A 27,822-nucleotide genomic window follows, 5' to 3' on the forward strand; every position below is an offset into this window, starting at 1 on the left:
CTTAAAAAAAAACATCTAAATAACTAAAATGGCAATTTTTTTTTTATTGCAAGATTCCGATTCTAAAGGAATTTTTGACATTTTCTTTTGAAAATTCAGAATTTTAATATAGACATGAAATACCGGGAAACTTTTTCTTGAATTGTTTCTTATCCTTTATTGCATTCTTGCCTTAATTTACATATAAACCATTACAAGCAATTTCATTTGTTTGTTTTTTCAGTCTTGAAATATTATTATTTTGTTTGTCTGTAATTTTAAAGATTTAAATCAGAAATCGTGGATTTGAAATGTGATAGTTTACTATGATCTAAAATTCCCTTACATTATAAACAAATACAAATATAAATATGCAAATGTATCATATTCCAATAAACACGTAAGAAACTTTCAATTATTTAATCTCCCCTCAGGGCCGAATTAAAAATTACAGGAAGCCTTAGGCAATGCAAATCATAGAAACCCTTTTCCCCTTCAAAATTTCAAAAATCAAATATTTTTTTTAAAATTTAATTTATTTAAGCTGTTTCAAATAACATATTTTGACAAAATGAAATAGAAAATTCTCAATTGCAAATCAGTTTCTAAAAATTTTGTTTCAGTACCTCTCTTACAAAAAAAAAAAAAAAAAAAAAAAAAACGGGCAAAAACGGAATGTTATAAGTAATTTTAAACAAAAGACTAAAAAAAGAAATAACTTTTAAATCTTAATCTAAATTTATATAAAACATATCTTATGCAAAATGTACTTATACTAAAGTGAAATATAGCAGTGTTGTTAAAAGTTACGATGTTGACGAATTTGAATCTTGACGCTGATTAGTAATATTAACTAACACTCATTATAAGCCTTGAATACAGGATTGCGTTTGCAAGTTTTGATGAAATTCGATACCATATCTATTCAAGATCTCAAATGTAAACATATCTTTTTGTTTGCATTTTTTTTCCCTCCCTTCCTTCCTTTCTGCGGTATACCAACACACTGTGAGGAGACTATTCCTCTTACCGGTCAAACCACTTGTTGCAGAGTGGCATTTGGGGGTTCCCTAAAACAAGAATAATGACGTAGCCAAAATTACACTGGTAACCTTGACTTCTGCACCCAGATCCAGCGATTCTCGTCACAGTCAGCGAAAGTGAGGTTACCTAGTCGGAGCACACCGTAGCAGTTCAGTAGGTAAGTGCATAACTGAATTTCTGTGCAAAAATATACGTCATTATTTCTGTCAGTGAATTTTGATCGATGTAATGCTGTAATCATTTTCATAATAATTATCTTTCATATTTTAAATGTGTAGTTAAAATAATAAATATGATGGCTTTCACTTCAGAAGTTAATTTTGAGACTTGAAACCACGCACCCATTCATTTCGATGCAATATTCTTTTCAGCATTAACGAGGCACATCTGGAAAATAAATAGTTATGTGCGTGAATTGAAATTTTAATAATGCAGCCAGAATGAGTGGCGTGGCGGATGTAAGTGACGCGGTGTTTTCGCTTTTAATCGCTATCAGTGGCTTTGCCAATGTAAAATGTGCCAGGAAACATGATATTATTTTTTCGTCCAATCAATATAGTTCTCTTAAAAAATGGGATATGAGCATTAACATTTTATCTTCATGGCACCCTTTCAGACCCCTTCAGCAAGAAACATCTGTTTCCTTGTTTCCCTACGCTTCTGGAAAGAACGAAGAGCATTATGGGTCTGTCTAGAGTGGAAGCTACGAAAAAAACTAAATGTTTAATTAAGCATTTTTTTTTTTTTTAACTAATCGAAACACACTCCAAACATAATGTAGAATGAATCGGAACAAGGTTAATCTAAATTTTTCAAAAATAGCAAAAAATAAAATTGCAAATGAATTTTGTACATAAAAGGATGACAAATGAAGAAAATAAAATATTTCTGTTACCCTAAACATACAAATAAAAAAATTATGTCTAGACAGGAAATTTTGTTGTTATTATTATGTCCAGAAAATGTAAATACTTGATATCAAACAAATTTTCCAGCTTAATTTTATTCAAAACATTTTTACTTAGTAATATAGTATTTTATAGGTATAAATCTCATTTTTGTATCCTTTTAATGTTGGGGGGGGGGATTAAAAAGTTTCAATAAGAGATCTCCATACCATGAAAGTTTAGATCTATAGTCTTCATGAATAAAAATTATTATTTGAATAAATATTAAATTTTGATTCTATTTCTTTACTTAAATTCTTACTTATTCGCTACACAGTATATATATGAAAAGAGAGAGAGTGTTTCTAAATTTTAGAACAAACTTTAAAAGTAGGTCAAGAATACAAAACAACAGAAATGCTAACACAAATAGCATCCGTTACAAGGGACCCATTGTTAGTAAATTGTAGTATGATTATTAAAAACCTTTGTAGAATGTATTATTTAATGAATTCCTTTTAACGTAGGCATAAATTTATAACTGATAATGTCATTAGTAGGGACAAATACTCCTAAAGAATGTCCATATATATAACGAAAATTTTTGCTTTTTTTACTGTTTCTCTAATTAGCTATTTTCTTCCTTTTTCTTAATTTCTATCAACCACAACATTTTTCATGTCTTAGGATAATGACTCAACTCTATTAATTTTTTTTTTTTTTTATCAATGCCGGATTTAGAACTGAGGCCATGAGCTATTTGAGTTTTAAGGCCTTTTATAGGTTCATTTAAGTAGTATTATTCGGACAATATTAGGGGAGGGAGGGAGCAAAAAAGAAACGAGGGTCCTAAGCTATAGTTTTTATAGCTTGTATCCTATCGGTTTTTTTTTTTTTTCTTTTTCTCTTTTATTCTGAAGATTGCATTCTAATAAAAATAGAAAGGCTTTGTTTTATATGATATTTTCTAAATTTTATCACTGTAGTTGTAAATGTGAGAATAGAAATGCATTCGCATTATTCTTGAGGGCGTATCTTAAAATAACGGTATCTAAAATTTCATTTCGTTTTCTTTCGATCATAATCCTGCAAAGTCTTATGGTTAATGCAAGCTCAACATCTTCTTTCGTTCTTCCTAAATTCCACATCATATATTTTATATTTATTTTAATTTGATCCCAATATAAATAGTATTTATTAACAAATATAATGCATGGCAATCTGACATGAAAAAAAAAAAAAAAAGATAAATAATACAAAACTTGAAAAGACCGTGAATTTGTGAGTTATCAGCGCAACAAATATAAGCCACGCTAATCAGCAAGAGAATTTGAAAATACGAAACAAATTCTGAAAATATTGCTCTGGAATTTTGAACGATACTTGATTTTAATTTAAATAAGTTCACGGCTTTTGTAAATTGATTTAAAATATGTTAGAAAATTATCTTAACGATAAAGAAAAATATATATTATATCCAAACTCTGATGATCTTTTCTGCAGTTATCTTCTTTACGTACTTTATAAAACGGCCTTGTTTCAACGGTTAAATCACTATAATATACCGAGATAGACTTTCCCGTATACCTAGATAATAAGCATCTTATCTGTCCTTCTTTTATATTCCTCGGCATGCTGCGCTGCATAGCGCAGGGATATGGCAAACCCTCGAAAGTCATGGCAATCCATAAGCGTGAAGAGCCTCTCCAGATTTCAGCGTATTGTGTAGTATATGGCTTGTTTTGTAGATCCTAATATAATGAAGAAAACGAAGTGCGCATTTTAAACGTCGATCTTTCCATTGATTGCAACCATAATCTGAAATAAATTTACAATTTGGATTACAAGACCACTTACCAAATCTCATTTACCTTACTCGTTGTATTTTTGAGCTATCTCGTTCTCATGCTCGCGGATATGCAAACTAATAATACATTCTCTTCGGCGAAAGATTTGATCCAAAATTTAATAAAGGCTTACAATTCTGATTTTAAATCTATATGCCAAATCTAATCCACATGACTCTTTACATTTGAGTCACCTTGTTCGCATATATACGGAAGTGTCTACAAAGTTGGTGTAAAAACTGCATTCTGAATTTTATTGTTTTAGCTAAATGAACGTTTGAATTATTGTGTTCACAGACAGATATAATTACAGAAATGAATTTTTCGAACACAAGGAGGTTTGAAATATGGGGATCAAAATCTCGAGTTCGAATTTTTTTTAACAGTTACAATAATCTCTCACTTTATATACGAGGAAATGAAATGTTAAGAAGTGTGTTATTTAATAGAATATAAATGAATACATCTGAATTATCATGCGTTATCGTTTGTGAAAGCTTTTTCCTTGATTATAATAATTAATTTTTAAACTTATTAATTTTTTTCTTATTTTAGATAAATATGAAGACAGCAGTCGTTCTAGTCTTGTGCGTTCTTTTGATTATTCACCAGAACTCTGTAAATGCACAGAGGAATCGTCAATCGGGTGGTTCGAGAAGAGGAGATACGGGTGGACCGAGTGGCGTGCGATTTCCAACCGACGATGATGACGATAGAAGAGTTCGCTATCCACCCACGAATGAAAGAGGAACTTCTTCAGGAGGTCTCCATGCTGGCAAGTGGCCTGGTGGATTCTACAGTGGTTCTAAATATTAATGCATGCAAAAAAAGTAAGTTCTGAAATTTTTTTCTAAGATTGTAGTAATTTTTAGGAAAGCTGAAATCTTTACAGCAGGGATTTTACACCTCACCTAATGTATGTTTTGTATAGACTGAAAAAATGTATTAACATATTTTTTTTAATGCACTATGCTGCAAAATGCTTTTATTTCAATTATTTTCTACCTTTAGTTTTAAAATCTAGCGCGTTTCACAGTCACTACCAGATGCCGCCACTAGTACGGAATCAAAATATAATTTAATTATTGATTAAATTATATCTTGATTCTAAAATTTTATTGTATTTTGATTATTAAATTCTAAAAATAATGAAATAGTGTACTATCGCCGACAAGACACTGATGTACAAAATGTCCATCCTTTAATAAATACATCAGGAAGTAAGTGAAAAATCAATATTTCATCATGTTTAATCAAGTCAAGGTACCGAAAAGTTTTTAAAAACATTTAACCGATGTTTTCCCTTAATGGGTGATCTGAATGAAACAATATTTATACATAAACAATCAAATGAAGACCTCACGTGACACAATGTCAATAAACTCCACTCATTAAGAAAGGAGGAATAGGAAAATCTGAATTTTTTATTACTCGGCGAAACATTCATTTAATTGTTTCGAAGAAATACTAGTTTTTTTTTTTTTTTTTTTTGTTTTTTTGTTGTTGTTTTTTTCCTTCATGTGCTTTGCTATGAAAATTTTTGCTTCCCTATTGTAACAATGAATAAATGTATTTGACATGGCTTGAACTTATGCAGAAATTTAAAATAACAGTTAATATCGTTTTCCTTCTTTATTTAGCGTTTTTGAAATGGCAACGAAAAAAAAAGTTTCTGTTTTTGTTGTTCTAAAAACATAATGCGTATGGTTATAAGAGCTGGAATAATCTTTTGAAGTGAAATGTGGATTAAATTGTTTAAAACAGCGGAGTAGTTCTAATTATTAAAATTAATATGAATCAAAACCAATATATTTACCAATTATTTCTTTTATTTAAGATATTTAATTCTCGATATTAATATTAGACATTTCACTGCAAAATTCAACTCCAATGAAGACCAAGAAAGGTATAGTCTTTCATTAAAAAGATAAATAAATAATTTATTTATTACTGTTAATGTTTATAGCAAGAGAAATAGATGTCATAAATACAAAAATTATGGAATATAAATTTAAATAGTAATAATAAATAAAGTAATGAAGTAGTTTTAAAATAAAAAGTATAATTGAGTAAACAATAAAATTAATAGTAAATAAACATTAAAATTTCACTGAACCTGTCTGTCAACTATTTTTTTTCTCCTAGAAAAATATTGAAATTGAAGCAGCATTCGATCATTATTCAACATTGATGTAGCGTCGTTAACAGATATCGTCTAATCGTAAAATTTTAACGATCTTAAAATTATTATCTTTCTCGATTCTATTATTTTACTCTCTTATTATCTCGCATCTAAACTGCGCGATTAATAAATAAAATGTTTCTTTCTGATCTTTAGATAAAAGAATAAAAGCAAACAATTAAATATTTGGTAAAATAATAAAAACGAAATTTCTTTTCGAAAATGAAATGTATAGTTAAATTAAACGATTTTATTTGTCTGTTTAATCTCAAGATCCAAGAAAAAATTGTACTACAATAAATTGGTTAATATCATTAAAAAGATATCTTTTTTTCAATACTAAAAATATTTGAAATTTCATTTTTCTACAGTAATATATTCAAAAAGAAAAATATCAAAATCTCGCTTAGTTCTTAATGAATAAGATTTTAATTAAATTTTATTTAATTCGTTTTAATTAAAATTTTATTCAATTTATTTTAATCAAAATTTTATTACTTAAATAAAAATTTAAAAAAATCATTGCCTTTTCTCAAAGTACATTAGCATTAAATTCGATAGCTTCAGGTCAACCAATTTAACTACAAAGGTGCAACATTGAGGAAAACATGTACACTTTAAGCCTCTATCAGAAATTATCGGTTTCAACTGGAAGACGAATTCGTCTATTGACGTACGATTAATTGGTCTGCCTATTTGTACAGTCGTCAACAAAAATAATGGATACGTCTGTAACTTTGCGATTTATTATAGCAAAATAAATTAATTGGAAATGGCTTAAGAGGATAAATTTGCTTAGATAGACACACTGATTCAATGGATTAATTAACATAGTTAATTAACGTGTATCCCAAAACTTTCTCAATGCATTTGCCAAATTTTTTCATTTAATCGATTGCATAAAAATAACCATTAAAAAACTTTTCGTAAGCTTTTGATGAAAATTTCAAGAAATATAAAGTTTTGAAAATTGGCGCATTCAGTGTTAAATGAAACATAAACACTTTTGGTGGTATCTCGGAAACAATAATATATTTCTCAAATTTTCAATTCATTTAAAGAATAAAATTTTACTACACAAATGGATGAAAAAATATTCAAATTAAAAAATACTTATTATCAAAATAGTAATACTTTTGGCAAATTTTTAATGACGGCTGTAATAAAAAAGTGAATTGTAGCATAATAAAATTTTTGCATGGCAGCAAAACTGAAATACTAAAGCATCGGAATCCTAAAAAATTTTTGCGTGTGTAATAGTTTCAAAAATATGTCAAAAAAAATTGCAAAATTTCCACTGTCTAATGGGATGCTTCCACATGTCTACTTGTTGAAGGACTTTATATTATTTCTAATTGTTTTTATCGATCCACTTCTCGGGATCAGATAATTACTTTTCTTATCGAAAATAAATGTATTTAATCATATAAAGAATGTAGAATATAAAAAAGTATTTGTTATTAAAAATGGATGATGATGGAATCGATTTTTAATGAATCATTTATATTTTATTGTCTTTTTTTTTCTCAGATTTAATGATCAATGACTAGATATGAAAGCAATGAATATTTATAAACTTTTAAGTAAAATTTGACGATTACTGTAAGTTGTCTACTGTAGTAAATTACTTGTAAGTAAATTTGTGTACTTTGTATGCTAAAAAATAAAAAATTTAATTCATGTGAAATAAATAAAAATAAATATTAGTTCCGAGGAGGAATTTTTTAACCAGCATAAATATTATTCGTAAACAGTTATTTTAACCAGATGATACAGCAAATAGTTATTTTAATCCTGTGAATCAACCTTTATTTCTGTAATTTAAAATCCTAAACTTACTCTGTTGTCTGATTAAAATATTTTTGAAATCTGTTTGTAACCAAAGTGCATTATTTTTAGTAAAAAAAATATATATATATTACTTATCATTTTAACGAATTACCTACTCATTAACAATGACCTCGACATAAAAATAGAATTTCCTCTTTCATAAAAGGAAATGATATAAAAGAGAATAAAGTTAATGAATTCATTTTCTTAAAATACCATTATGCGAATTAGTTTTTACCAATGAAATAAGATTCACTTAAACCAATGTATTTTATTAGCAATGAGAATTTTTAGTTGGTATTGAAATATTTAGGGCCGGAGCAACTATAGAGACATATTTGAAAATATTTTAAAAGTTAATAGAATGCTTAAATTTTCAAAAGTTAAAGTTAATTTCAGTAAAACAATCATATATTAGTTGAAATTTGAAAATGAATGTTCATGCTGAGAACAATCAGTGTAACGTTTGTTTAATTTTTTGGAATCTCAGTGAAATAAAATTAAAATAATGCACTTCTTGCTTTCAGCCATCTGAAATTTTTTTTTATTGTATGGGCCTTATAGTGTTGGCTCTTTTCAAGTGAAGTTTTAAGCAAGTAAAATTAATTATGTATCAAGAATTACTGCGAATTTTGTTGTTCTGTTGTGACTTATGGCACTTTAAAAGCCCGCTGACAGCTATCTGTCAGCAATTTAAGCCGAATGAACGCCTCTTGCTTTTTCAGTAGCGCCAACTAGCACCAAGAGAACGTCTTGCTATTTCATGCGTCACATTCGCTTGCACAACCCCTTTTTACAAGGGGGGGGGGGCACATTCACTCACCTCACAGATAGAACACAGAAGAAGAACTACTCTGCCCGAACCCGGGACACCCAGATAACGGGGAAGATGCGCTACCCTATGCCAGGACGCTGGCGTAACGAAATTTGATACACATATATAAAAAGGCATATTGGATCAAATTATTGAAAAATATCGATTGTTGTAATGGGAAAATTCCGAAATACGAGGGCAATTCAGAAACTAACCTCCGATTGATCACAGTGCGGGTAGTGGGGGGAGTAGCGCGCCATCTGTGCATTCACACGCTCAGCAGGTCAGTCGGCATCAAGCCGTAGTCGAGTGAACATCGTACCTGCGCTAGTTTAGTTTTTGTGGCAGTTTGAAATGTGTGCTGCAATAGAAAATCCCGCCAAATGTGAAGTGCGTGCTATTATAAGGTTTTTTACAGCCAAAGGATACTCTGCAACAGCTATTCATCGTGAGCTTTGTGCCGTGTACGGACCAAAAGTTATGAGTGAAGGAGTTGTCCGTGAATGGGTACGTTTATTTAAAAGTGGACGAGAAAACGTTCATGATGAAGAGAGGAGTGGTAGACCATCCTTGGTGACTGACGAACTCGTTCAGACAGTTGATGCAAAAGTTCGTGAAAATCGACGTTTCACAATGGCGGAGTTGTCTACTGATTTTCCACAGATTTCTAAGACTCTTTTGTACGAGATAGTGACAGCAAGATTGGGTTACCGTAAGTTCTGTGCACGATGAATGCCCAAAATTCTTACCGACCACCACAAAAGTCAAAGAATGGCCTCTGCATTAGACTTTCTGTCACGTTATGAGGACGAAGGAGAACCATTGTTAAACAGAATTGTGACCGGTGACGAAACCTGGATTAAGTACGTGAACCCTGAGACAAAAGAACAATCAAAGATGTGGGCACATTCAGATTCGCCTACCAAACCAAAAAAAGCCCGGCAAGATTTTTCTGCCAGAAAACTGATGGCAACGGTGTTTTGGGATGCCAAAGGGGTGTTGTTGGTTGAATTCATGGAACGTGGGACGACCATTAATCAAGACGTGTACTGTGAAACACTAAAAACATTACGACGGGCTATACAGAACAAACTCCGTGGTATGCTGACTTCCGGTATCGTTTTTTTGCACGATAACGCCCGTCCTCACTCTGCTAGCAGAACAACAGCCCTTCTTGAGTCCTTCAAGTGGGACGTTTTCAACCATCCACCTTACAACCCAGATCTGGCGCCAAGCGATTATCACCTCTTCATGCGTATGAAGAAATGGCTCGGGTCCCAGCGGTTTGATGACGACGAAGAGCTCAAAGATGCGGTCACAGGCTGGCTCAAGGCACAAGCGGGTGATTTTTATGCAGAAGGAATTTCAAAGCTTGTGAAGAGATACGATAAGTGCCTCAATCGTTATGGAGACTATGTCGAAAAATAGTGCCAAGATGTAGTTGTAAGATGTATATATTAAAATATTTTTACTTAACTTGGTGTATTTTTTTCAATCAACCGGAGGTTAGTTTCTGAATTGCCCTCGTACTAATGAATTAATTATGCTAATTTACTTTGTAAATCAGTTTTCCAATCTAAATACATCTCTCTAAATAATCTCTGACTGGAGTCTTCCTTAGAGACTAATGTCACGAAGATGCGATAATAAATAGCAAAATTACAGTTCCCATTACTTTTGATGACGACTGTACGTCTGTAAACATGATAAATTTCAAAGGACAATTAAGTAGAGCTGTAATTCTCCAACTATGCATTGCTGGTTGATTTTTGGACGGATAAGATCTTGAATACATGTGCATTTTTTCCAAAAATATGACGAGGGTTTGAAATGTGGCTTGAAAATTCATCAAGTCATATACTAGCAACAACAATGCAGGAAAGGGACTTATTTCGAATGATAAGAAATGAAAAAACAAAACCAGTGTGTTTTCAACTTACGGATGACATAAATTAACCAGTTTTTTGTACACGATATATCTTTTACTCCAATCTGTGACTTAACTCACATTTCCGCAGACCCTTATCACCTAATAAAGTAGTTAGCTAGAGTTCGGTTTATAAAAAGCCATTATGCTAAAAATTTTTGGAATCTCTCATCAAGAAAAATAAAATTCGGTGCATTTATGTTATTTTGAATCAAAATTGTAAATTTCAGTCAGGTTTCAGATTGAAACAGTTAAGATAAGTACAGTTCATTCTGAGATATGGAAACCCCCGCATTCACTAGGAGAAATTTATTCTCCAAAATATGGGGTGAGATGAAAGAAAATGAGTCTAACAGGACCGAAGCAAAATTCACACTCTGATAAAGATTTCTGAAAAATGCCCATCTTATTGCATATCACCCCTTTTCGAAATTAAATAGTCCGAAAGTGATTATCTCTGAGTCTTGAAATGAAAAATAGACCGAAATAATCATCCGATTATTTTCAATTTAAATTAGAACTGAATATAAAATGCGGCATATTGTGGAAATATATATAAAAAAAATCTAAATGATAAATTCTCGATTTTAAAATGAGGTTGTAGAGGACATAATCTGCAAGTTGAATTATGCACAAGTTATTCAAATAGCTATCTAAAACGTCTTTAGGATAGTAAACGGTCTTTATGATAGTTATCAAATATTAATTATCCAAAAGACCGTTGGACATAGTTACCAAATTTCGCACATAGTTATTTCTTAGGTAGTAGATGTTCTTTAAGAAATAGTTTTGAAAAAAATTTCAATTAATTAAAAATTAAGCGAGGTTTTTTGTATTTTTACTCATTAATTTCGAAACATACAATTGCACGGAAGCCTTTACAACAATTAATTTTTTTAAAAAATCAATTCTGCTAATTTTATTTTTTACATTTTTTTTCTAACTTTAATAAATTAAAAAAAATGTTTATAGTATATTTTATAATTTTTTTTATTGTTTTAATTACTGCATTTACATATATATTAAAATTCTTTAGTTATAGCATTATTGTTTTAGTTATAACATTTATATTTATTACTGCATTACAATCATACTTAGTATATTATTTTTTGAGCATTATCATTACTATAACAAAGAGTAAATTTTTGTGACATGACTCAAGCTTAAATCAATAACATGCTTCAAACAATAGATTCAAATCTCTTTCAGATTTTATTTATTTATTATGTTTTAAATGTTTCTGAATGCATTTTTATTTTAAGATATATCACTGACTATAACAACAACCGTTGAATATATTGGAGCTTTCATTCATATTACATTATTATTATTATTTTCATATTTAATTTAGCTTAAATATCTAGGAATCTATCTCATTTTAACATTCTCTACCCAGGAAGTTTCTGTTGCATATTATTGCTCAATGGAGAAGCAAATAAAACTGCACTTGGTTTTTAACGAGTTCGCTGAAGAAGTCCTTAGAGAAGAAAGAAGTTTTAATGATAAAGGAAAAAAAGTAATAATAGATTTATTATGTAAATAAAAATGTATTTTTGAGCTTTCCAATGCAGCTAATGAGTTTTCTAATTTATTACTGATATTCTATATTTTTTTCTACTTTTTATTACTCTAATAGTCAAAACAAGTACACATACACACAAATAATAATAATAATAAAATAAAAATATATAAATAAACGATGATCTGACTACTCCAACAATTATGAAAAATGCCTTTAATTTTATATTTTTCGATATCAAAGACAAATTTAAAGCATGCACGAAAAAAAAAAAAAAAAAAAAAGACCTAGAGCAGATATCTAACCTGCAATTTCTAATCAATGTTTTACTTAAGAGTGAACCGGATATGGTAAATTAGATTATATCGTTGATATAAATTAATAAGCTTTAACAGAAGGGCAAAGAGAAGCTGTCTTTGGCTACCAATTAGCTCGAAGAAAATATTGGATATAAGGAAGTTAATTGAAGAAATTAAAACAAACAAACAAAAATACACTTCCAATTTCACTGCAAGCTGTTGCTAAAAATTCTGCAAAAAAATATTTTTTAAAAAAATTGTAAACATTTAGAGAAATTTACTGAGCCAACTATTAATATAAAAGTTTTTAAAATGTAAAATAGTTTAAAAATCAGTTTTGCGTAATATTATAGGGAGTAATTACATGGAATTGGCTAACCCTCGCGTAGTTTCCAATCAATTAAAATTTCAAAGAAAAATTTCTCTTGTGTTGCACTTTTCCCTTCTCTCGCGTATATTTGTGCCAATTATGATAGTCAAATAGTGTGACAACAAACAGATATATTGCTTTATTATTAGTAAAAATGTAATATGGAATAGTAAGATAATAGAAGTTCTGATGCATTAAGTTTAAATCAGTAAGATTCAATTTCATTAACTACAAGAAAACTATGTGCGCACTAAAATTTCATATGGCTCAACAGAAGAAAATATATATATTAGCGGATATATATTTCTACTTTAAAAATAATTAGTATTTTTCATAAAGAACCTTTTCCGCATCTAACCTAATAATGGTTCCATGAATGAGATTCTGATAACTGCAAACTTTTCTATACATTTTGCTAACCACAGTTGATTTATGATCGCTGAATTTTCGCAAGTGATTTTCAGAATTTTAAAAAAATTCAATATCACGATTTGCATTTATAGAAATAAACAAAACAAAAAATGTATAACTGTTATTACGCATAAAAAAACATAGCTAGAAATCATACAATTATTTATTTTTGGAACCTTTACAACCAAATTCTTATAAAAAACTGATAAATTGAAGGCCGGTTAACGAATAACGCTACTGCACAAGTTATGTTTGTTAACGTTTAGCAGTGTAGATATATTACAGAACAGAAAAGTTTATTTTTTTAAAAGCAGAAGACAGTAAACTGTGTAGCTTGAAATACGTGCAATGCAGGATTTATCATTTGCAAAAGTGTGTAAAACTAGTAAACTGTGTAGCTTAAAATATGTGTAAAACTGGATTTATCATTTCCAAAAGATTATAAAACTGTGCCATCTTGCAAACTGTTGACCAATCGATCTTTATTCACTCAAAATTAAAATTATTTTATTACAAAATTTAAATTATCAGGAAAAAATTAACATCTTCTCTCTCTCTTTTTTTACTAATTTCAGAGCATCCAGTTTAATTTTTAAAGTTATTAATATATGTTTAAATTTATAGACATAAAAGAAGAGTTACAAATAAGTTTTTTTTTTCTTTTATTCAAGTATTAACACCAAAATAGTACAAATGTACTATAGCTTCATATCAACATTATTTATGTAATAACTACAAGATATGTAGCAATAAGGAAGTACTCAGAAAATAATAAGTATTTCATTTACAAGCATTATATACAAACTAAACTAATGAAATCCTATAAAAATATAAGCACAAACAAATGTGGAAATAAATAAAAAATATATATATTTATCGGATTTCTGGTGCCCGAAAAAAATTGAAAATTGCTCTTCTTTTTCTCAGCAGAATGGAACTTTTTACATTTTTTTTTTTTTCAGTTGAATTCACTTTTAAAATGGGTCGAAGGGGGGATTCTCACAAATTTATTTATTTTTGAGACATTTGGTCACTCTCCTTCCAAATATATATATATATTGCAATATATATATATATATATATCTTTTAACATATATATATATATATATATATATAAACCCTAATAAATAGAAACCCAATTGATGTCATTACCCATAATTTAAGAAGTTGTTTTAAAAGAGATCATACATTTAAGAATAGTAGTCCTTTATTTTTTTAAGTACATTTTGCAACAAAAGAAGGCAAACACTTTTTAAAACTTTTTATAGTGAACTTTGGATATACTAAACTTTCTTAGAGGTCCAAAATTTAGAAATTAATGTTACCCTGTATGTCCACAATATATGGTAATTTTAATGTTAACAGAAATAAGTGAGTATGGGATGAATTAAAATTGAAAAAATAAATAAATAAATAAAAATCATTAGTTGATGTGCATTATTTTTAAAAATGTTTCTACTTGAACGCAAAAGTTATTTTTGAATAAAAGCCTAAATTAATCTTCTGAAAAATACACATTTGATTCTAGATTGATTCTGTTTCAAAAATTTAAGGCAATATGAAATAATATTTAATTTGAATATATTTATGAATGTAATAAAAAACGTGACTATATAACTGCATTTATACAAAAACTAATGAAATTTAATACTTAAATATTTCACTAAATTTAATTCTTTTAACATTTTTTAGACAAAAATTTTGCAACAAATAATAATTTGAAAAACCTTAGACATTTAAAATAGTATATTAAATTAAATACAATTGCTATTTTATAAAATTTTTTAATACTAAAACAGAATTTATCTCACTAGTTTTTGTATTACTTGAACATGAAATTGAAAAAAGAAATACTTTAAAATACTTTCTTCTTAAGTATATTTTTAAATATTTTTGCAAAATCCAAATGAAAAATTTCCAATAGATATTTATGGGTTTACACTATAAAAAGCATTAAATTAATTACAATTTGTACACATTAACACAGCATTCCATCTTAATAAATATTGTAAGAAAATATATTTTTAATATATTCACATAAATATGTAATGTAAATGTAATCAAAATAATCTGCATTGAAACTAATAAATCTTTACCAACTACTGAAAATATAAAGAATTTATTATAACAATGTTTACTTGAAAATTAATATTAAAAAAATAAAGCTAATTAAAATCATTATTTAATAATTCAACTTGTACTAAATTTTGAGAAAAAATATTAACTTTTTCAAAAATGTTACTTCATAAATATTTTGTTACTTCCTACCACTTTTCTCAATAACACTAAAATTTAAAATTAAGAAATTTTCTTTCAGAAACAGTTTATTTCATAAAATTGTTCTGTATAATGTAATTTTAAACTAGTTTTTCCCCCCCTTTTCTTTTGAATTAAAAGTTTGGAATAGTCTTAAAAGATTACATAAAAATAGTTTGAATACTATAAAACACATATTTTTCTAAAAACAAATGTTATACATTGGAATATATTAGCCTTATTTTCTTGCAGTCAATTTCAAATATAAAGCAAAATAATTTGAAAAAAAATTATGAAAAAAATAATAATTTAAAATTATTTTCATTTATTTTCTGCAGCTTTATATTAAGTCAAACAATGTGTATAGAACACAGAAGTAAGAATGACAAGCAATTATAAATGAAACTTTATTAAAAGTTTAATTGCTGCAAATAGGATAAAGAAAAGAAAGCTAATATAATAATAAAAAAATGAGAATTTTGAGATAAAACAAAATAATTATAATAAATAAATTCATCACAAAGGGAGAATTATTGAAAATGTATTTTAAATGGATATGTGTAATCTAATAATCTTGTGAAATAAAATACAACTAAAAAATGAAAAATATTAGCTCTGATCTACCTATTTTAGATAGCTATTCTACAAAATAATTTGATTTTGTAGAAACTTGATAAAGTACTGAGAAAAAAAAAAAAAAGAAAAAAAGGTCAAGCAGATAAACTGAATAGATAAAATGCAGCTGAATAAGTCAACAGGAAGAAGAAATAATTCTTCTACAAACATAGATATCTTATTTTACAACACTATAATTACATACTCAGTCTTATCGTGTAAAGGAGATATTTCAAAAAATATCAAATTCAGGGAGATCTAGAAAAATGACACACAAAATAAGCACCATTTATTAAACTGCAGGAAACTATATTTTCAAGTAATAAATAGTTTAAAAAATATATTATAATGTTCACTATTTCTATATAAAAGAAATTTTTTTATAACCTCAACTTATGAGACATTTATTACTGGCTTGAATCAAAATAGGAAAACTATGAGTTACCTTACCAATATTCAAATATTAATACCATTTCAACTAGTTAATATCCAATATTCAAAGGGAAAAAAAATTCCTAAAAACAAGAAATGTTTTGTGTACAATTAATTATTTAAGTTTGTGCAAAACTGGCCAAATGTAGATAGATGTGACATGAAAAAAGTACAACATTAAAATGTAAAAATAGAGATTAAGACTTTGGTTTGCCCCATGATGAGCCACCTACCCTAAAGGGTGTAAGACCTTGAAGGTTGCCGGAGGTTAAGACCTTCAAAAATAATTGAACAAGCATGAATAAAATGAAAGTTATTTAGTTTTAAGTAGAAGAGTTTTTCATTTCACACACTTCCAATCCAAGCCAGCAATATAAATATTCATAACAAAATAACAGAAAATTATAAATGCAAAAAAGTAAGTAATAGCCAAATGTAAAAACATTGTTCCATATAAAATGGAATGAAAAACGTACCAAAAATAAATCCTAATTATACAAAAAGAAAGAAGAAAAACATAAAAAAATATTATGCCTTTCAAATCTATGGCACTACAGTGGAGGGACAGGAGGTGATTAACACAGAATTGAGAAATGCACCTTCAAAGAAAGAATAGGCACAGAACTGGATGAAATATTGAACACATACATCTGTATTATTACATGGGAGCTGTACATAAGTATCACATAGTTATACAAATTTTAAAATCTAAATATTTTGAAAATATAACATTGCACAACACTGTTTTGTAGCCATTTTTCATAGCGCCTATTAGTTTAAATGAGTATTTTGATTTCAAGACAACTTCAACATTATTTAGATACTATTAAATTTACCAAGAATATTGAGACTCAAAATATAAAATAGACTCTTCAACAATAAATTTCACTAGTTCTCAAGAGATCAAATAATACTTTTGTTAACATATTTCAACTATCTGAATAATAATAATGTCCATTGATCCATAATTTATTTATTTTATTTTAATTCAAATGATGTTAAATACTCATAAAATCACTTTCATTTATTCCAACTGGCTAAATGAAAGTTACAAATATTAAAATTATTTATTAAACCAGAACTGACAGAGTTAAAAAAAATGTACATATCTGAAAATAATAAGCTTGATAAGTTGATTTTACTAAAAAAATTGACAAATTTAGTTTCATTTCAATATATTGAAATGAAATATACTTCAATATATAGATTAATAATGATATGAAATTAGCAATCTAATAATAAAGAATTTAATAACTAAAAACTCTATAATCATTAAAATTACAACAACATATTATATATATATTGTTTTCATTAGATAGGTAAAACCCCTTTATTTAATGCACTAAAAAGTTTTATTCTAAAAACATTTTTGTTTCTGCTGTGGTATAAAACAATAAAATTAAAAATAGAAATGAAGGTATAAGAATATAAAGTTTAAATAACTGAAGGAGAAGTAAAGTATTTTTTAAAATTTGAGATTTTATTGAATATTTACAAGTTGGACCTTGATACTTTTCAAAATACAAGAAAACAAGATTAGATATATGTATACATAACTATATCAGCACTGTGTGAAAACTAAGTCCACATATAAGAATGTATAATAATTGTGCAAATACATCAAAGTACAGGAAGTTTTTTAGCAATAACTATCAGAGGTCTAGCAATTGACCTTGAAAGCAATATTGTTGCCTGGAGTTTATGGATCACAATGAATAATTCAAGAATCAAGCTGAAGTTCTTCAAATGACTCTGTGCTAGCTTCAGAGCCATTGCTAGCTTTGTTCTTCTCCTCTAAACTATCAAGAACCTCTTCATTTGAAGGCAGATCTTCGACCTTGGAGCCACCTTCTACAAGAGACTCAACAGAGCTTATGGTGTCTGGCAATTCCTCCACATCTTTGGATGATATTTCTTCTCCATCATCAACTGTTTTTTCTGAAGTGATTTCTTCTTCACTTTCAGCAAGTGCTTCATACACAAAGAACTCACTTTGTTTAGATAAAGGAGCAACATATACTATTTTTTGTCCATCACATATTTCAATCAAAGGATATGCTTGAAGTTTCTTCTCCTATATAACAAAAACAGATTTTTAATGTATATAAAATTTAAATTTCAACAAGACAAAAATAAACTTAAATGCTAAGATCTTAAATTAAGCAAGCTGAAATTAATGTATCAAACTTCATCAATTATTAGCCTTTAATATGGTAGATATATGATTGTTTCTGTTGTTTCCTTTTATTCACAAACCTAACTTATATAACTATATTAGCAAAACTTTAAGCCAAGACAAAATATAAACAGTTAAACAAGAAAGTATATATGTGTGTATGAAATGAGATTTCTTAATCTAATTTAAATCCTAATTAATTTCTTAATTTTTATTTTAATTTAGCCCATAATAAGTTCATGCTAAAATGTTCTCCTATTTCCTGAACTGATTCTATTTTTTATTTAATTAAGTAAATAATTAAAATTAATTAATTATTTATTTGATTATTTTTTTATTTAATTAAACTACATGCAGTCTATAAAACTGGAAATCTCATCAGGTTTTAATGCTCTGTGTGAAGGAATAAAATTCCTTAATGCTTACCACATTCTTTTAAAGATACCTAAATTTCCCTCTCCTAAATCTACACATGTCAAATAAATCCCTATCCAAATTTCATTGTTAAAACCACTGAAGGGAAAATTCAACCTCTTTTGCTCTTCTGCTTTTGCATTGCAATGTAGATTGATGCATCTCTTATGAACATTTCTAGTACAAATTATGCCTCCCGGGATGGAATAACATAAAGTTTTAAAATTTCAAAAGTTCTTTTATTTGGCCACGCATTTGCTAAAATATGTTTACATATATTACTATCTCCCTTTGGCTTTAATGGCTGATAAAAATTTATATTATAAATAAATAAATATAATATACTAAAATTTTATGGATTCCTGAACAAAATAATTTTCATCTCCAAATTTTGATAGACAAATAATGTCTACTATATTAGAAATCTTTAGTCATTATATTCATTATTCCCTAATTTTTTTAAAATTATATTCTTATGCATTCAAATATACCACACAAAAGACAGCAGCATATAAAAATACACATGTTTCATAAAACTTTTTTGAGATTTTATGGAATAGGCAACTTTTAGTTCTGAAGTTAAAATAAACAAAATTCCAAACTTTAAAGATGCGGGGGGGGGGGGGGGTTGAAATATTTTCATCAACAATGGAAACAAATTGAACCTTCTCTTTAGCGATAAAATATATTGACATAAAATACATTTAAAATATTTTTTGAAAATTAATTAAAATTTTAAAAAAGTAATATATATATATACATATATATATATATATAAAAGGCATTGTTGAAAAGACAATTTTTTTTAAAGATGAAATAAAAGATATTGTATACATGTCTTGTCTTCAAATATGTGCTACAATATTTTTAAAAGGATTGCAAAGAAAATATAAAAATATCAAACAAAATGGGTCTATATTATATATATACACACTTCTATTAAAAAGAAACACTATCTCAATTTGAATTTTTCAATAGATATATACACCATTTTTTTATTTTACATAAATATACTTTTTCATCTGCAAAAATTTGAGAAAAAAGCTTACATAATTGTTATTTAATCACAATAAATATCCATTAATCATATAATGACTTAGATCTCCATTTTTACAGAAGTAACTTTTTTTAGTGCAAGTTAAAAATATTTTAATTTATACTTGTAATAATGATTTCTAGGTTGTTTTTTTTTCCTTTCCTTATAAATATTTTCACTGATTTTGATGAAAAGACTGATATCTACATGATTTCATATACATGATTCCCAATATGAAAAATATCCAATTTAAATTATATGATGAAATACGAGGTAAATTAATAAGTAAATGATCATTATAATTATATACAAATATACATCTCAATTTTATTCTTTAGTTCAATTTCATAGACACTGCATGTAAAATGCAGGTATTAGAAATAATAAAATTCTTTTTCAAAAAATAAAAAAAAAATTGAATTTTTTTTTTGAAAAAAAACCTAATTTTTAACTACATCCAAATATACATATAGAGTCAGACATAAATGCTCAATTAAAACTGATAGAAAAATAAATTTTTCTCAATAATAAAAGCATTATCAATACATCCACCAAATAATGTCTTAAATTACTTATAAATGGATTTGCCTGTTAAGTACTTACCTGAATATATGATCTAAAGCTTGGCACAATTTTGTGGACAGCAACAAGTACAGAGAGAAAACTGTTATGGGGAAAGTCAGCATAAACCACATGATCCACAGCAGGGAACTTGGTGATTTGGAAACCTTTAACAAGCATCCTTTGTTTCTCTTCTTCGGTAACAGTGAAATCAGTGTCATTTATGATCAGGCCAACAATGGATCGCATATAAGACTCACCAACCTAAAAAATTTAATCAAGACTTAAAAAATGCAAATCATAAAAAGAAACTGCCATTAAAAATTTGATGGAAATTACTGTGGAACAGGCATAAACAGGCATTAATTTTATTAACTTATTCAATGAACAACTGAATAAATTAATAAAATAAAATTACAAATAAACAAAAAAAAAATTACAATGAGGTAAAAGACAAGAGGTAAATATATATAAATTAACAGAATGAAGAGAAAGTTGACAAAGAATTTATCATTAAAAGAATGTATTCAGACTGAAATGTGGAAATCACTACACAGGTCCCTTAAAAGTTTGCTTACAATTTTTAGAGCTAAGAAATGCACATTCATAGAAATATTTCTTACAATCGAGTATGGGTTTTGAAACACAAAAAATAAAAGTTAAGAGTTTCTTTGCCAGTTATGTAAATAAAAGAAAAAGATATACCAGATAAAATGTGCTACACAGGTTTAATGGGTTATAAATTTACCATAGTATAGCATAACAGTAATAGCATCATTATAAGTAATAAAGATAATGTTAGATACAGCAGCAGCAAGGAAGCAGTATCAACAGAAAGCATTTGTTGTACTGAAAATAAGCATTCAAAGGTCTTGCCATCCAAAGTTATATGTGCTCTCCAAGCTGTGAATTAAGCAAGTAGGGTTTTATGTTACAATAATTTTATATTCCATTAAATCTGTGTAGTGCATTTTAATGAACTTTACTTATCTTTAACTTAATTATTTGCTCTCTCAAATTATCATCCTTTAGTTCCATGTTTTATTGTAAAAATAATTTGTTTTTCTATATTTGATCTATTCTGAAATTTGTAAATTATCTTATGGGACACATAACAGTACGAAAATAAGAAATTTCCCAATAAATATGTATTATAATTGTTTAAAATTTAAATACTAAAAAAAAGTTTAGTAATACAGATTAGTATGCTAATTTAAAATATTATCTTATGGGAAACAAAAATTATTTCTAATTCTTTATTCACCTGAAAAATCAAATGATTCTTCATTCTTCATATCCAAAATTGTAATACCAAAAAATATGCATATACATAAAAAAAAAATTATGTAGAGGAATATAAGCCTATAAAATCATTTTCTAAATATAAAAAAAAAAATTTAGGAAAAATCAAATTATTGAGATAAAAGCAAATAATTTTATTATTATCATGGCCCATACAATAGCTTCCAAGTTCTTCATAAAATAACCTTTACTTTAAATTACTGCATATTAAAAGTTGTCGATAAAATATTTAGTTTGAAAAGTGTCATTCAAAATCTGAAGTATAAACAAATATTCTTAACAGCAAATATATAATTAAAAAAAGATTAGAAAAAAAAAAAACTACCGTCTCAAAAATTACTAGAGGAAAATAAAACCTACATTCATTTGATTACTTCAAATCAGTTTTAGGTAAATTACTAATGACAAACTTGTTTCATACAAAATAAAAACAATGATAAAGAGTAAAAGGAGAAATACTAATAGTATAGTCTTAACTATTTCATAGTTGCTATTTTAAATACTGAAATGAAAATATAAAATTATCATAGTAATAAACTAATCCCTTAAATCATATAATGCAAAGGATTCTTAAAATATTGTTGTTCAAGTACATTATTTAAACATTCACAAATTTACAAAATAACTCTAAATCAAATTTAAAAAGAAAAAAAAGTTTACTTTACATTTATAATTTGTCAATAATTCATTCAATATGTTATGTAAATTATCAATTACACAACTGTCATGAACTTATGAAACTGCAGTTAAAAATAATATTAAAATGTAATATAAATACTGTCATTAAAAATAATAGAATGATTAAACACAAAATATCTCCATCAAATAGTTTTACAGATTGTATATTTCAATAAAAACAAAAATTCCAAATGTTTTACTTACTGAATCCGAGGGGGAAAAAATCAAATCTAGTAACAGATTTTGTAATTATAATGAAAAATGTTGATGCCAAAATGTAATGAAGGCAACATTTTAGCTAGCTTACAACTGACTTAACATTAATGGTAAAAATTTTTTAAAAAAGATCAATTATTTTTAAACTGATTAACATAAGATCTCTTTTATTTTACTACACATTATTACAACTAAAAAAAAAAAGGATGAACGTACAGAAAAAAATGCTTTAAAGATAAATATATATATATATATATATTATTTAAAACTTTCAAGTGGAAATTGAAAGTTTCTATTTAAATCAACAACAGTTTTAATCTGAAAAAGCCTTTCGTCCTTTCATTACGTAATTAAAAATAAGGGTTATTATCCAGTATTAAAGAAAGTTCACCAAAAATTTGATGGATTAGAAAAACATTTTTAATGCGAAAAAATCACACAGAAAAAAAAGGGTGGGGGCGGGAAGAGAGAGAAATTAACAACAGGATAAATAAGGTGAAGACTATTTTCCTAGAACCATTCTGTTAAGTATCAGAAACACTTACTTAAAAAAGCTAATAAAACAAACCATCATTTTTTTGGGTGGGAGAGTTAATCATCATGAAGCTTACATGTTGGTGCTATTTCATATGTGATGAATCATCAAGATATTGTAGGTTCTATCTGGAATCTCATTAACAAAAGTAAACCCATTTCCAGTTAGGACATTCATTATTTACAGTATTAAATATGATAAGGTATTTAACAACCTATTAACTTTGAGCACTTAACATAAAGAGTATAAACATTAACAAAAAGTACAAAAGTGTTGTTACAACTTTTATATTTCCGAGAACAAATAAAATAATCTAGAACTTACTATTATTCTTTTTCAGAGTATCTCAGTTATGTGAATTTAAATGCAGAAAACTTAGCTTACATATCAATACCTAGTTTTGAACTCAAAACTGGAAATTATGCATATGAATATGCATTCTACTACTAATTAAGACTAATAAAGATGACTTTCTTCATGTTAAAAATTTTCTCACATAAATATACATTTTGTAAGATGTATTTTTCAACTGATATGAAATGCAAAGTATGAATCTATTATAAAATTCATTTTAGATAAAAGTATTTTTAAAAGTGATCAAATTTATATTTTAAAAAGTAATTAATCATGCATAAGCTCAATGATGTAAAACTCAATTTCATGCAACAGTAGAAAACATTTATTGTCTAGTCTTTAAAATTTTCTTTTATCATTATTTAAGATAGAAATTTAAAAAATTACAGAAGATCTAGATGCAAAAATATGTATTTCTGAACATGTAATTTTTAATAAACTATAGAAAATCAGTCTTTTAAAAAATAAAATAAATTCCAACTCCGTTTTAATGCAGAAGGAACAAATGAGCTACATTATAAAAAAATTACAAAGTACAACAAATTATTTACTAAAATTTTTTGGTTGTTAAATGTGTAAAATAAAAAAATCAATAATAGCTATTTTTGAAATGATTAACCGATATTTGCTTGTACAGCCATCAATTAAAAATAGGAAAAAAAGAAAAAAAATTAAAATTAAAAATGATTAAGTATCTCACAAAACAATGAAGTTATTATGTTAAGTAACAATAATAGTTCAGATATTCAATATAGTATGAGTAACCATAGAAGGTAACCATATGTTATTCAAATGACCACTCCAATATAAAAACAAATCTCAAATGTTCCTATTTTTAAAAGGATGAAACAGAGCAATATAAAAATAATTTTCACAGAATATTAATTTACAAAAAGCAGCCAATCTTCAAGGCTAAACCCAGGGAACAAGAACTTAAAAAAATATCCTATTCAAACAGAACAACTATTCATAGAAAGAATCTTTATTTCAATAATCACGTTTTTTTTTTCCCCCTTCTTTTTTTTCAAAATTTTTTAATGAATATTAAATTCTGAAACAATTTTCATTTGGGTATCTAACCTTAAAGATCCAAAACTTCATAATAATACCAAAAAAATCATAATATCATTCACTAAAATACGTAAACCATTCTAAATCAATTTTTTGATGCGTAAAAATATTTAGAGAAAAACAAAGGAAAAAACAAACCTCTTTTGGATTATCATAATATATGCCGATACATCTTAAATGGGGAGCTAAGCAATGTGCTTCTGCATAGGCCATACTACAGTCTTTTTGAGATCCCCGAACAAATTTATATGCGACTTCAAGCTCATCAAAAGGTGGCTTGCAGGTTTTAACATTGGGAGGAACAAATACACCGGAATACCATAATAAAGCAGATACCGTAAGAAAAAGAATTATCAACAGAGCAACTATTAAAACAAGGATTATATCAGGAGCATCCATATTCACATCAGGAATATCAGAATTCATGATGATACTAAAAATTAGTAATATTGTCCAATTTTATCTGTTATAAACAGGTAAACAATGGGAATCTAATGCAGTAATTTTTAATTAGCATTTCATAACAATCACAATGGGCGATTACCACTTAATGCAGTCGCAGTTAATACTGCGTTGTATCAAAAAGAAAATATTTACGTATATACAATGAGATTATATGCATTCGTTTTGTAGATTTGACATGCCAAATGTTAAATTTTAAGAAACTTCATAAAACAAGTTAGGATTTACGATAGAAGGAAACGAGAATTTTTTTTTATACATTATTGATTATTATTGTAAGGTCAACTCCCATCTGGTGATTAAAAAAAAAAAAAAAAAGGAGAGAGAATTGCAGAACTTGATTTTTCGATATTCATCTGCATTCACAATATGGTTCAAATTTTCTCAAATATTATACAATATTGTAGTATTTCTAGTTAATTAAATGTTTCTTTATTTCTGTTCACTTTTACTTAAATTTTTTTTTATATAAATACTATATTAGAATTAAGAAGAACCAACAGGTTTACGAAGGATACCACGACATTTTAAAATTTGAAAAAATATATCAGAGATTCTAATTTTTAAAAATAAAAATATTAAAGTTAGAAATAAAATATTAATTTTAATTCAGGATATCATGTAACTCGGATTATTATTTTTAAAAATCCCTCGGGGAAATTTTTGCCAAGATACAATTCTATGTCATACTGTGCAAAACAATAAAAACGATGCTATAAATTCTTTATTTCGGAATCATAATATTGTATTGTAAAATACATATGCTGCTGTCTGTTGATGTCAAGAATACGCTCCCTTTCAGAAAGAATTTTTCATTTTGATTTCGAAAGGTTTCTTTTTCTTTTAAAAATATTTATTTAAAAAATTCTCAAAAACTGAATGTGATTTTCATTACAGCAAAATTATTATAAATAGACACCCCGCAAGCGTGATAATAAAAAATTGACCCTTGCCTCAAATAATTCTGTTATTCAATTCGAAAGTTATTAAACCTTCACAAAAAAATTTTCTGCTTAGAAAGATTTTCAAACGATATAATGAGTAAACAGTGTCTTACAAAAAACTGTTTCACATTTTAATTAATGTTGAAATTCCCTTTTCCCCAAAATGAATAGAACTCCAATAACTGTAAATAATTTCGAAAAAATCAGTGTTGTTTTTAAAAACATTTACTTTTGTGTCTACTTCCTTAATTTACTTAGTCAGCACATCATTGTTTCGAACGAAAAATATCTCTTATAAGTTACATTACCACTCAGGAACTGTAAAGAATCAATTTAACCAAAACTAAAAGGGTTCTGAAGTAGACTTAGTAATTGCATATTAATTGGTACGGAATATAACTCCTTAAATGATGTCCGATTTTCGAAATCTACCTATATCACTTCTCGTTAAGTCTCATATCAAAGTAGAGATGCATAATGCACGATTTTTTGAATAACAAATAATTTTGCTATTGTTATTTTCAAATATTTGTTCCAAATATCTGTTATATCAATTATATTATTAATTTAAAATTATTATTTAATATTAAATATAAAATTTATAAATTGTAATTAATACTTAATTTACTAATTTAAGTAACGTGCGATTGAATTAATTTATCTACTTCAGCTTACTTCTTAAATTTGATTTTTTTCAAAACTATTTATTTAATTTCTGTGTTGGAGTAAACCATTTTCTGAAAAATTTGAATTAAATATAAATGTCATTTCTTTAAATTGTTTTCTTTAGTTTTATATTCAACCAATAGATGGCGCCAGCAGTAAATGGAATATATGCAAAGTATATGGAATATATGCAAAGTATATCGGGGACAATAAATTGTAAAACACAGCACTGAATCGATGGCAGCGGGAAAAGAACAATTCTGTACCAACACCAAGGAAACATGAAGTCATATCGTTAAAAATTACTCACCTTAGTATAATAAAATAATGATTCACAGATAACATCAAAATATTCTTTATCTGTTCTTTGTTTATGCATTAAGTATCGAAAAATTAGAAGTTAAATTTGAAAAATTAGTGAAAGAATAACTCGTACATACAATCAGGAAAGATACCAGCACTGTATCATTTCTTTGATAAAAATTCCTTAATGTATTATGTATTAAATACACCATAAGGCAGTAGAAAAGTAATTCGCAAGTAGTAGGCATAAGAAATAAGACAGTTTGTGATATTATTTTTTTTAACTTAGGATGATAGTGCTGAAAGGAAGCAACATTTTGCGCATAGTATCAGGTTTTATGTTTTAAAAGGTATAAATATTTAAATGTTATTTAGACTTCTCAAAATTTGCTCACATTTTAAAAAATCGATTTAATTTATATTTAAAACATAATTTGGTTTCATAATATTTCATTTTCTTATTTTCCCCTTTATAAAAAATTGCGATTTTTTTACTTTAAGAAGAAATAAAAAGCTTACAACGCTTGCAAAAAGTTTGGAAGGAATTTGCAGTGGGAGTTAATATCATTGTAAAGAATGTCGAGTAGGAAAAAAAAGCGAGAGAGCGAAAGCACGTATATAAAATACATGTATTTCATCAATAAAATTAGGTACATTTTCAAACTCCATATAAGATATAATCGAAATTGTAC

The 27,822-nt window shown here is 27.1% G+C and overlaps 1 protein-coding gene and 1 long non-coding RNA gene across 2 annotated transcripts; one reads left to right on the forward strand and one right to left on the reverse strand.

Moving 5' to 3' along the window:
* Positions 1–1,017: 1,017 nt before the first annotated feature.
* LOC129962080 (uncharacterized) lies at positions 1,018–12,080 on the forward strand. The gene is made up of 3 exons (XR_008783880.1): positions 1,018–1,180; positions 4,313–4,587; positions 11,907–12,080. It is a non-coding gene; the product is annotated as an uncharacterized LOC129962080 (long non-coding RNA).
* A 5,791-nt stretch (positions 12,081–17,871) lies between these two features.
* Positions 17,872–25,311, reverse strand: LOC129960552 (testis-expressed protein 264 homolog). The gene is made up of 3 exons (XM_056074043.1): positions 24,894–25,311; positions 20,642–20,863; positions 17,872–18,486 (listed from the first exon to the last, which is right to left on the reverse strand). Exons 1-3 carry the CDS (start codon positions 25,179–25,181, stop codon positions 18,133–18,135), a joined length of 864 nt encoding a protein of 287 aa, XP_055930018.1. The 5' UTR covers positions 25,182–25,311; the 3' UTR covers positions 17,872–18,132.
* Positions 25,312–27,822: the final 2,511 nt, after the last annotated feature.

The sequence above is a fragment of the Argiope bruennichi genome, chromosome 2, assembly GCF_947563725.1.
Source record: "Argiope bruennichi chromosome 2, qqArgBrue1.1, whole genome shotgun sequence".
NCBI classification, from domain to species: Eukaryota; Metazoa; Arthropoda; class Arachnida; order Araneae; family Araneidae; genus Argiope; species Argiope bruennichi.

Coding starts and splice junctions, on each gene's coding strand:
- LOC129960552 (XM_056074043.1), bottom strand. CDS start 25,181: ATGAATTCTGATATTCCTGATGTGAATATGGATGCTCCTGATATAATC. Junction 20,864..24,893: donor ATTATGATAATCCAAAAGAG/GTTTGTTTTTTC, acceptor TAAATTTTTTAG/GTTGGTGAGTCTTATATGCG. Junction 18,487..20,641: donor GCTTTAGATCATATATTCAG/GTAAGTACTTAA, acceptor TTTGTTATATAG/GAGAAGAAACTTCAAGCATA.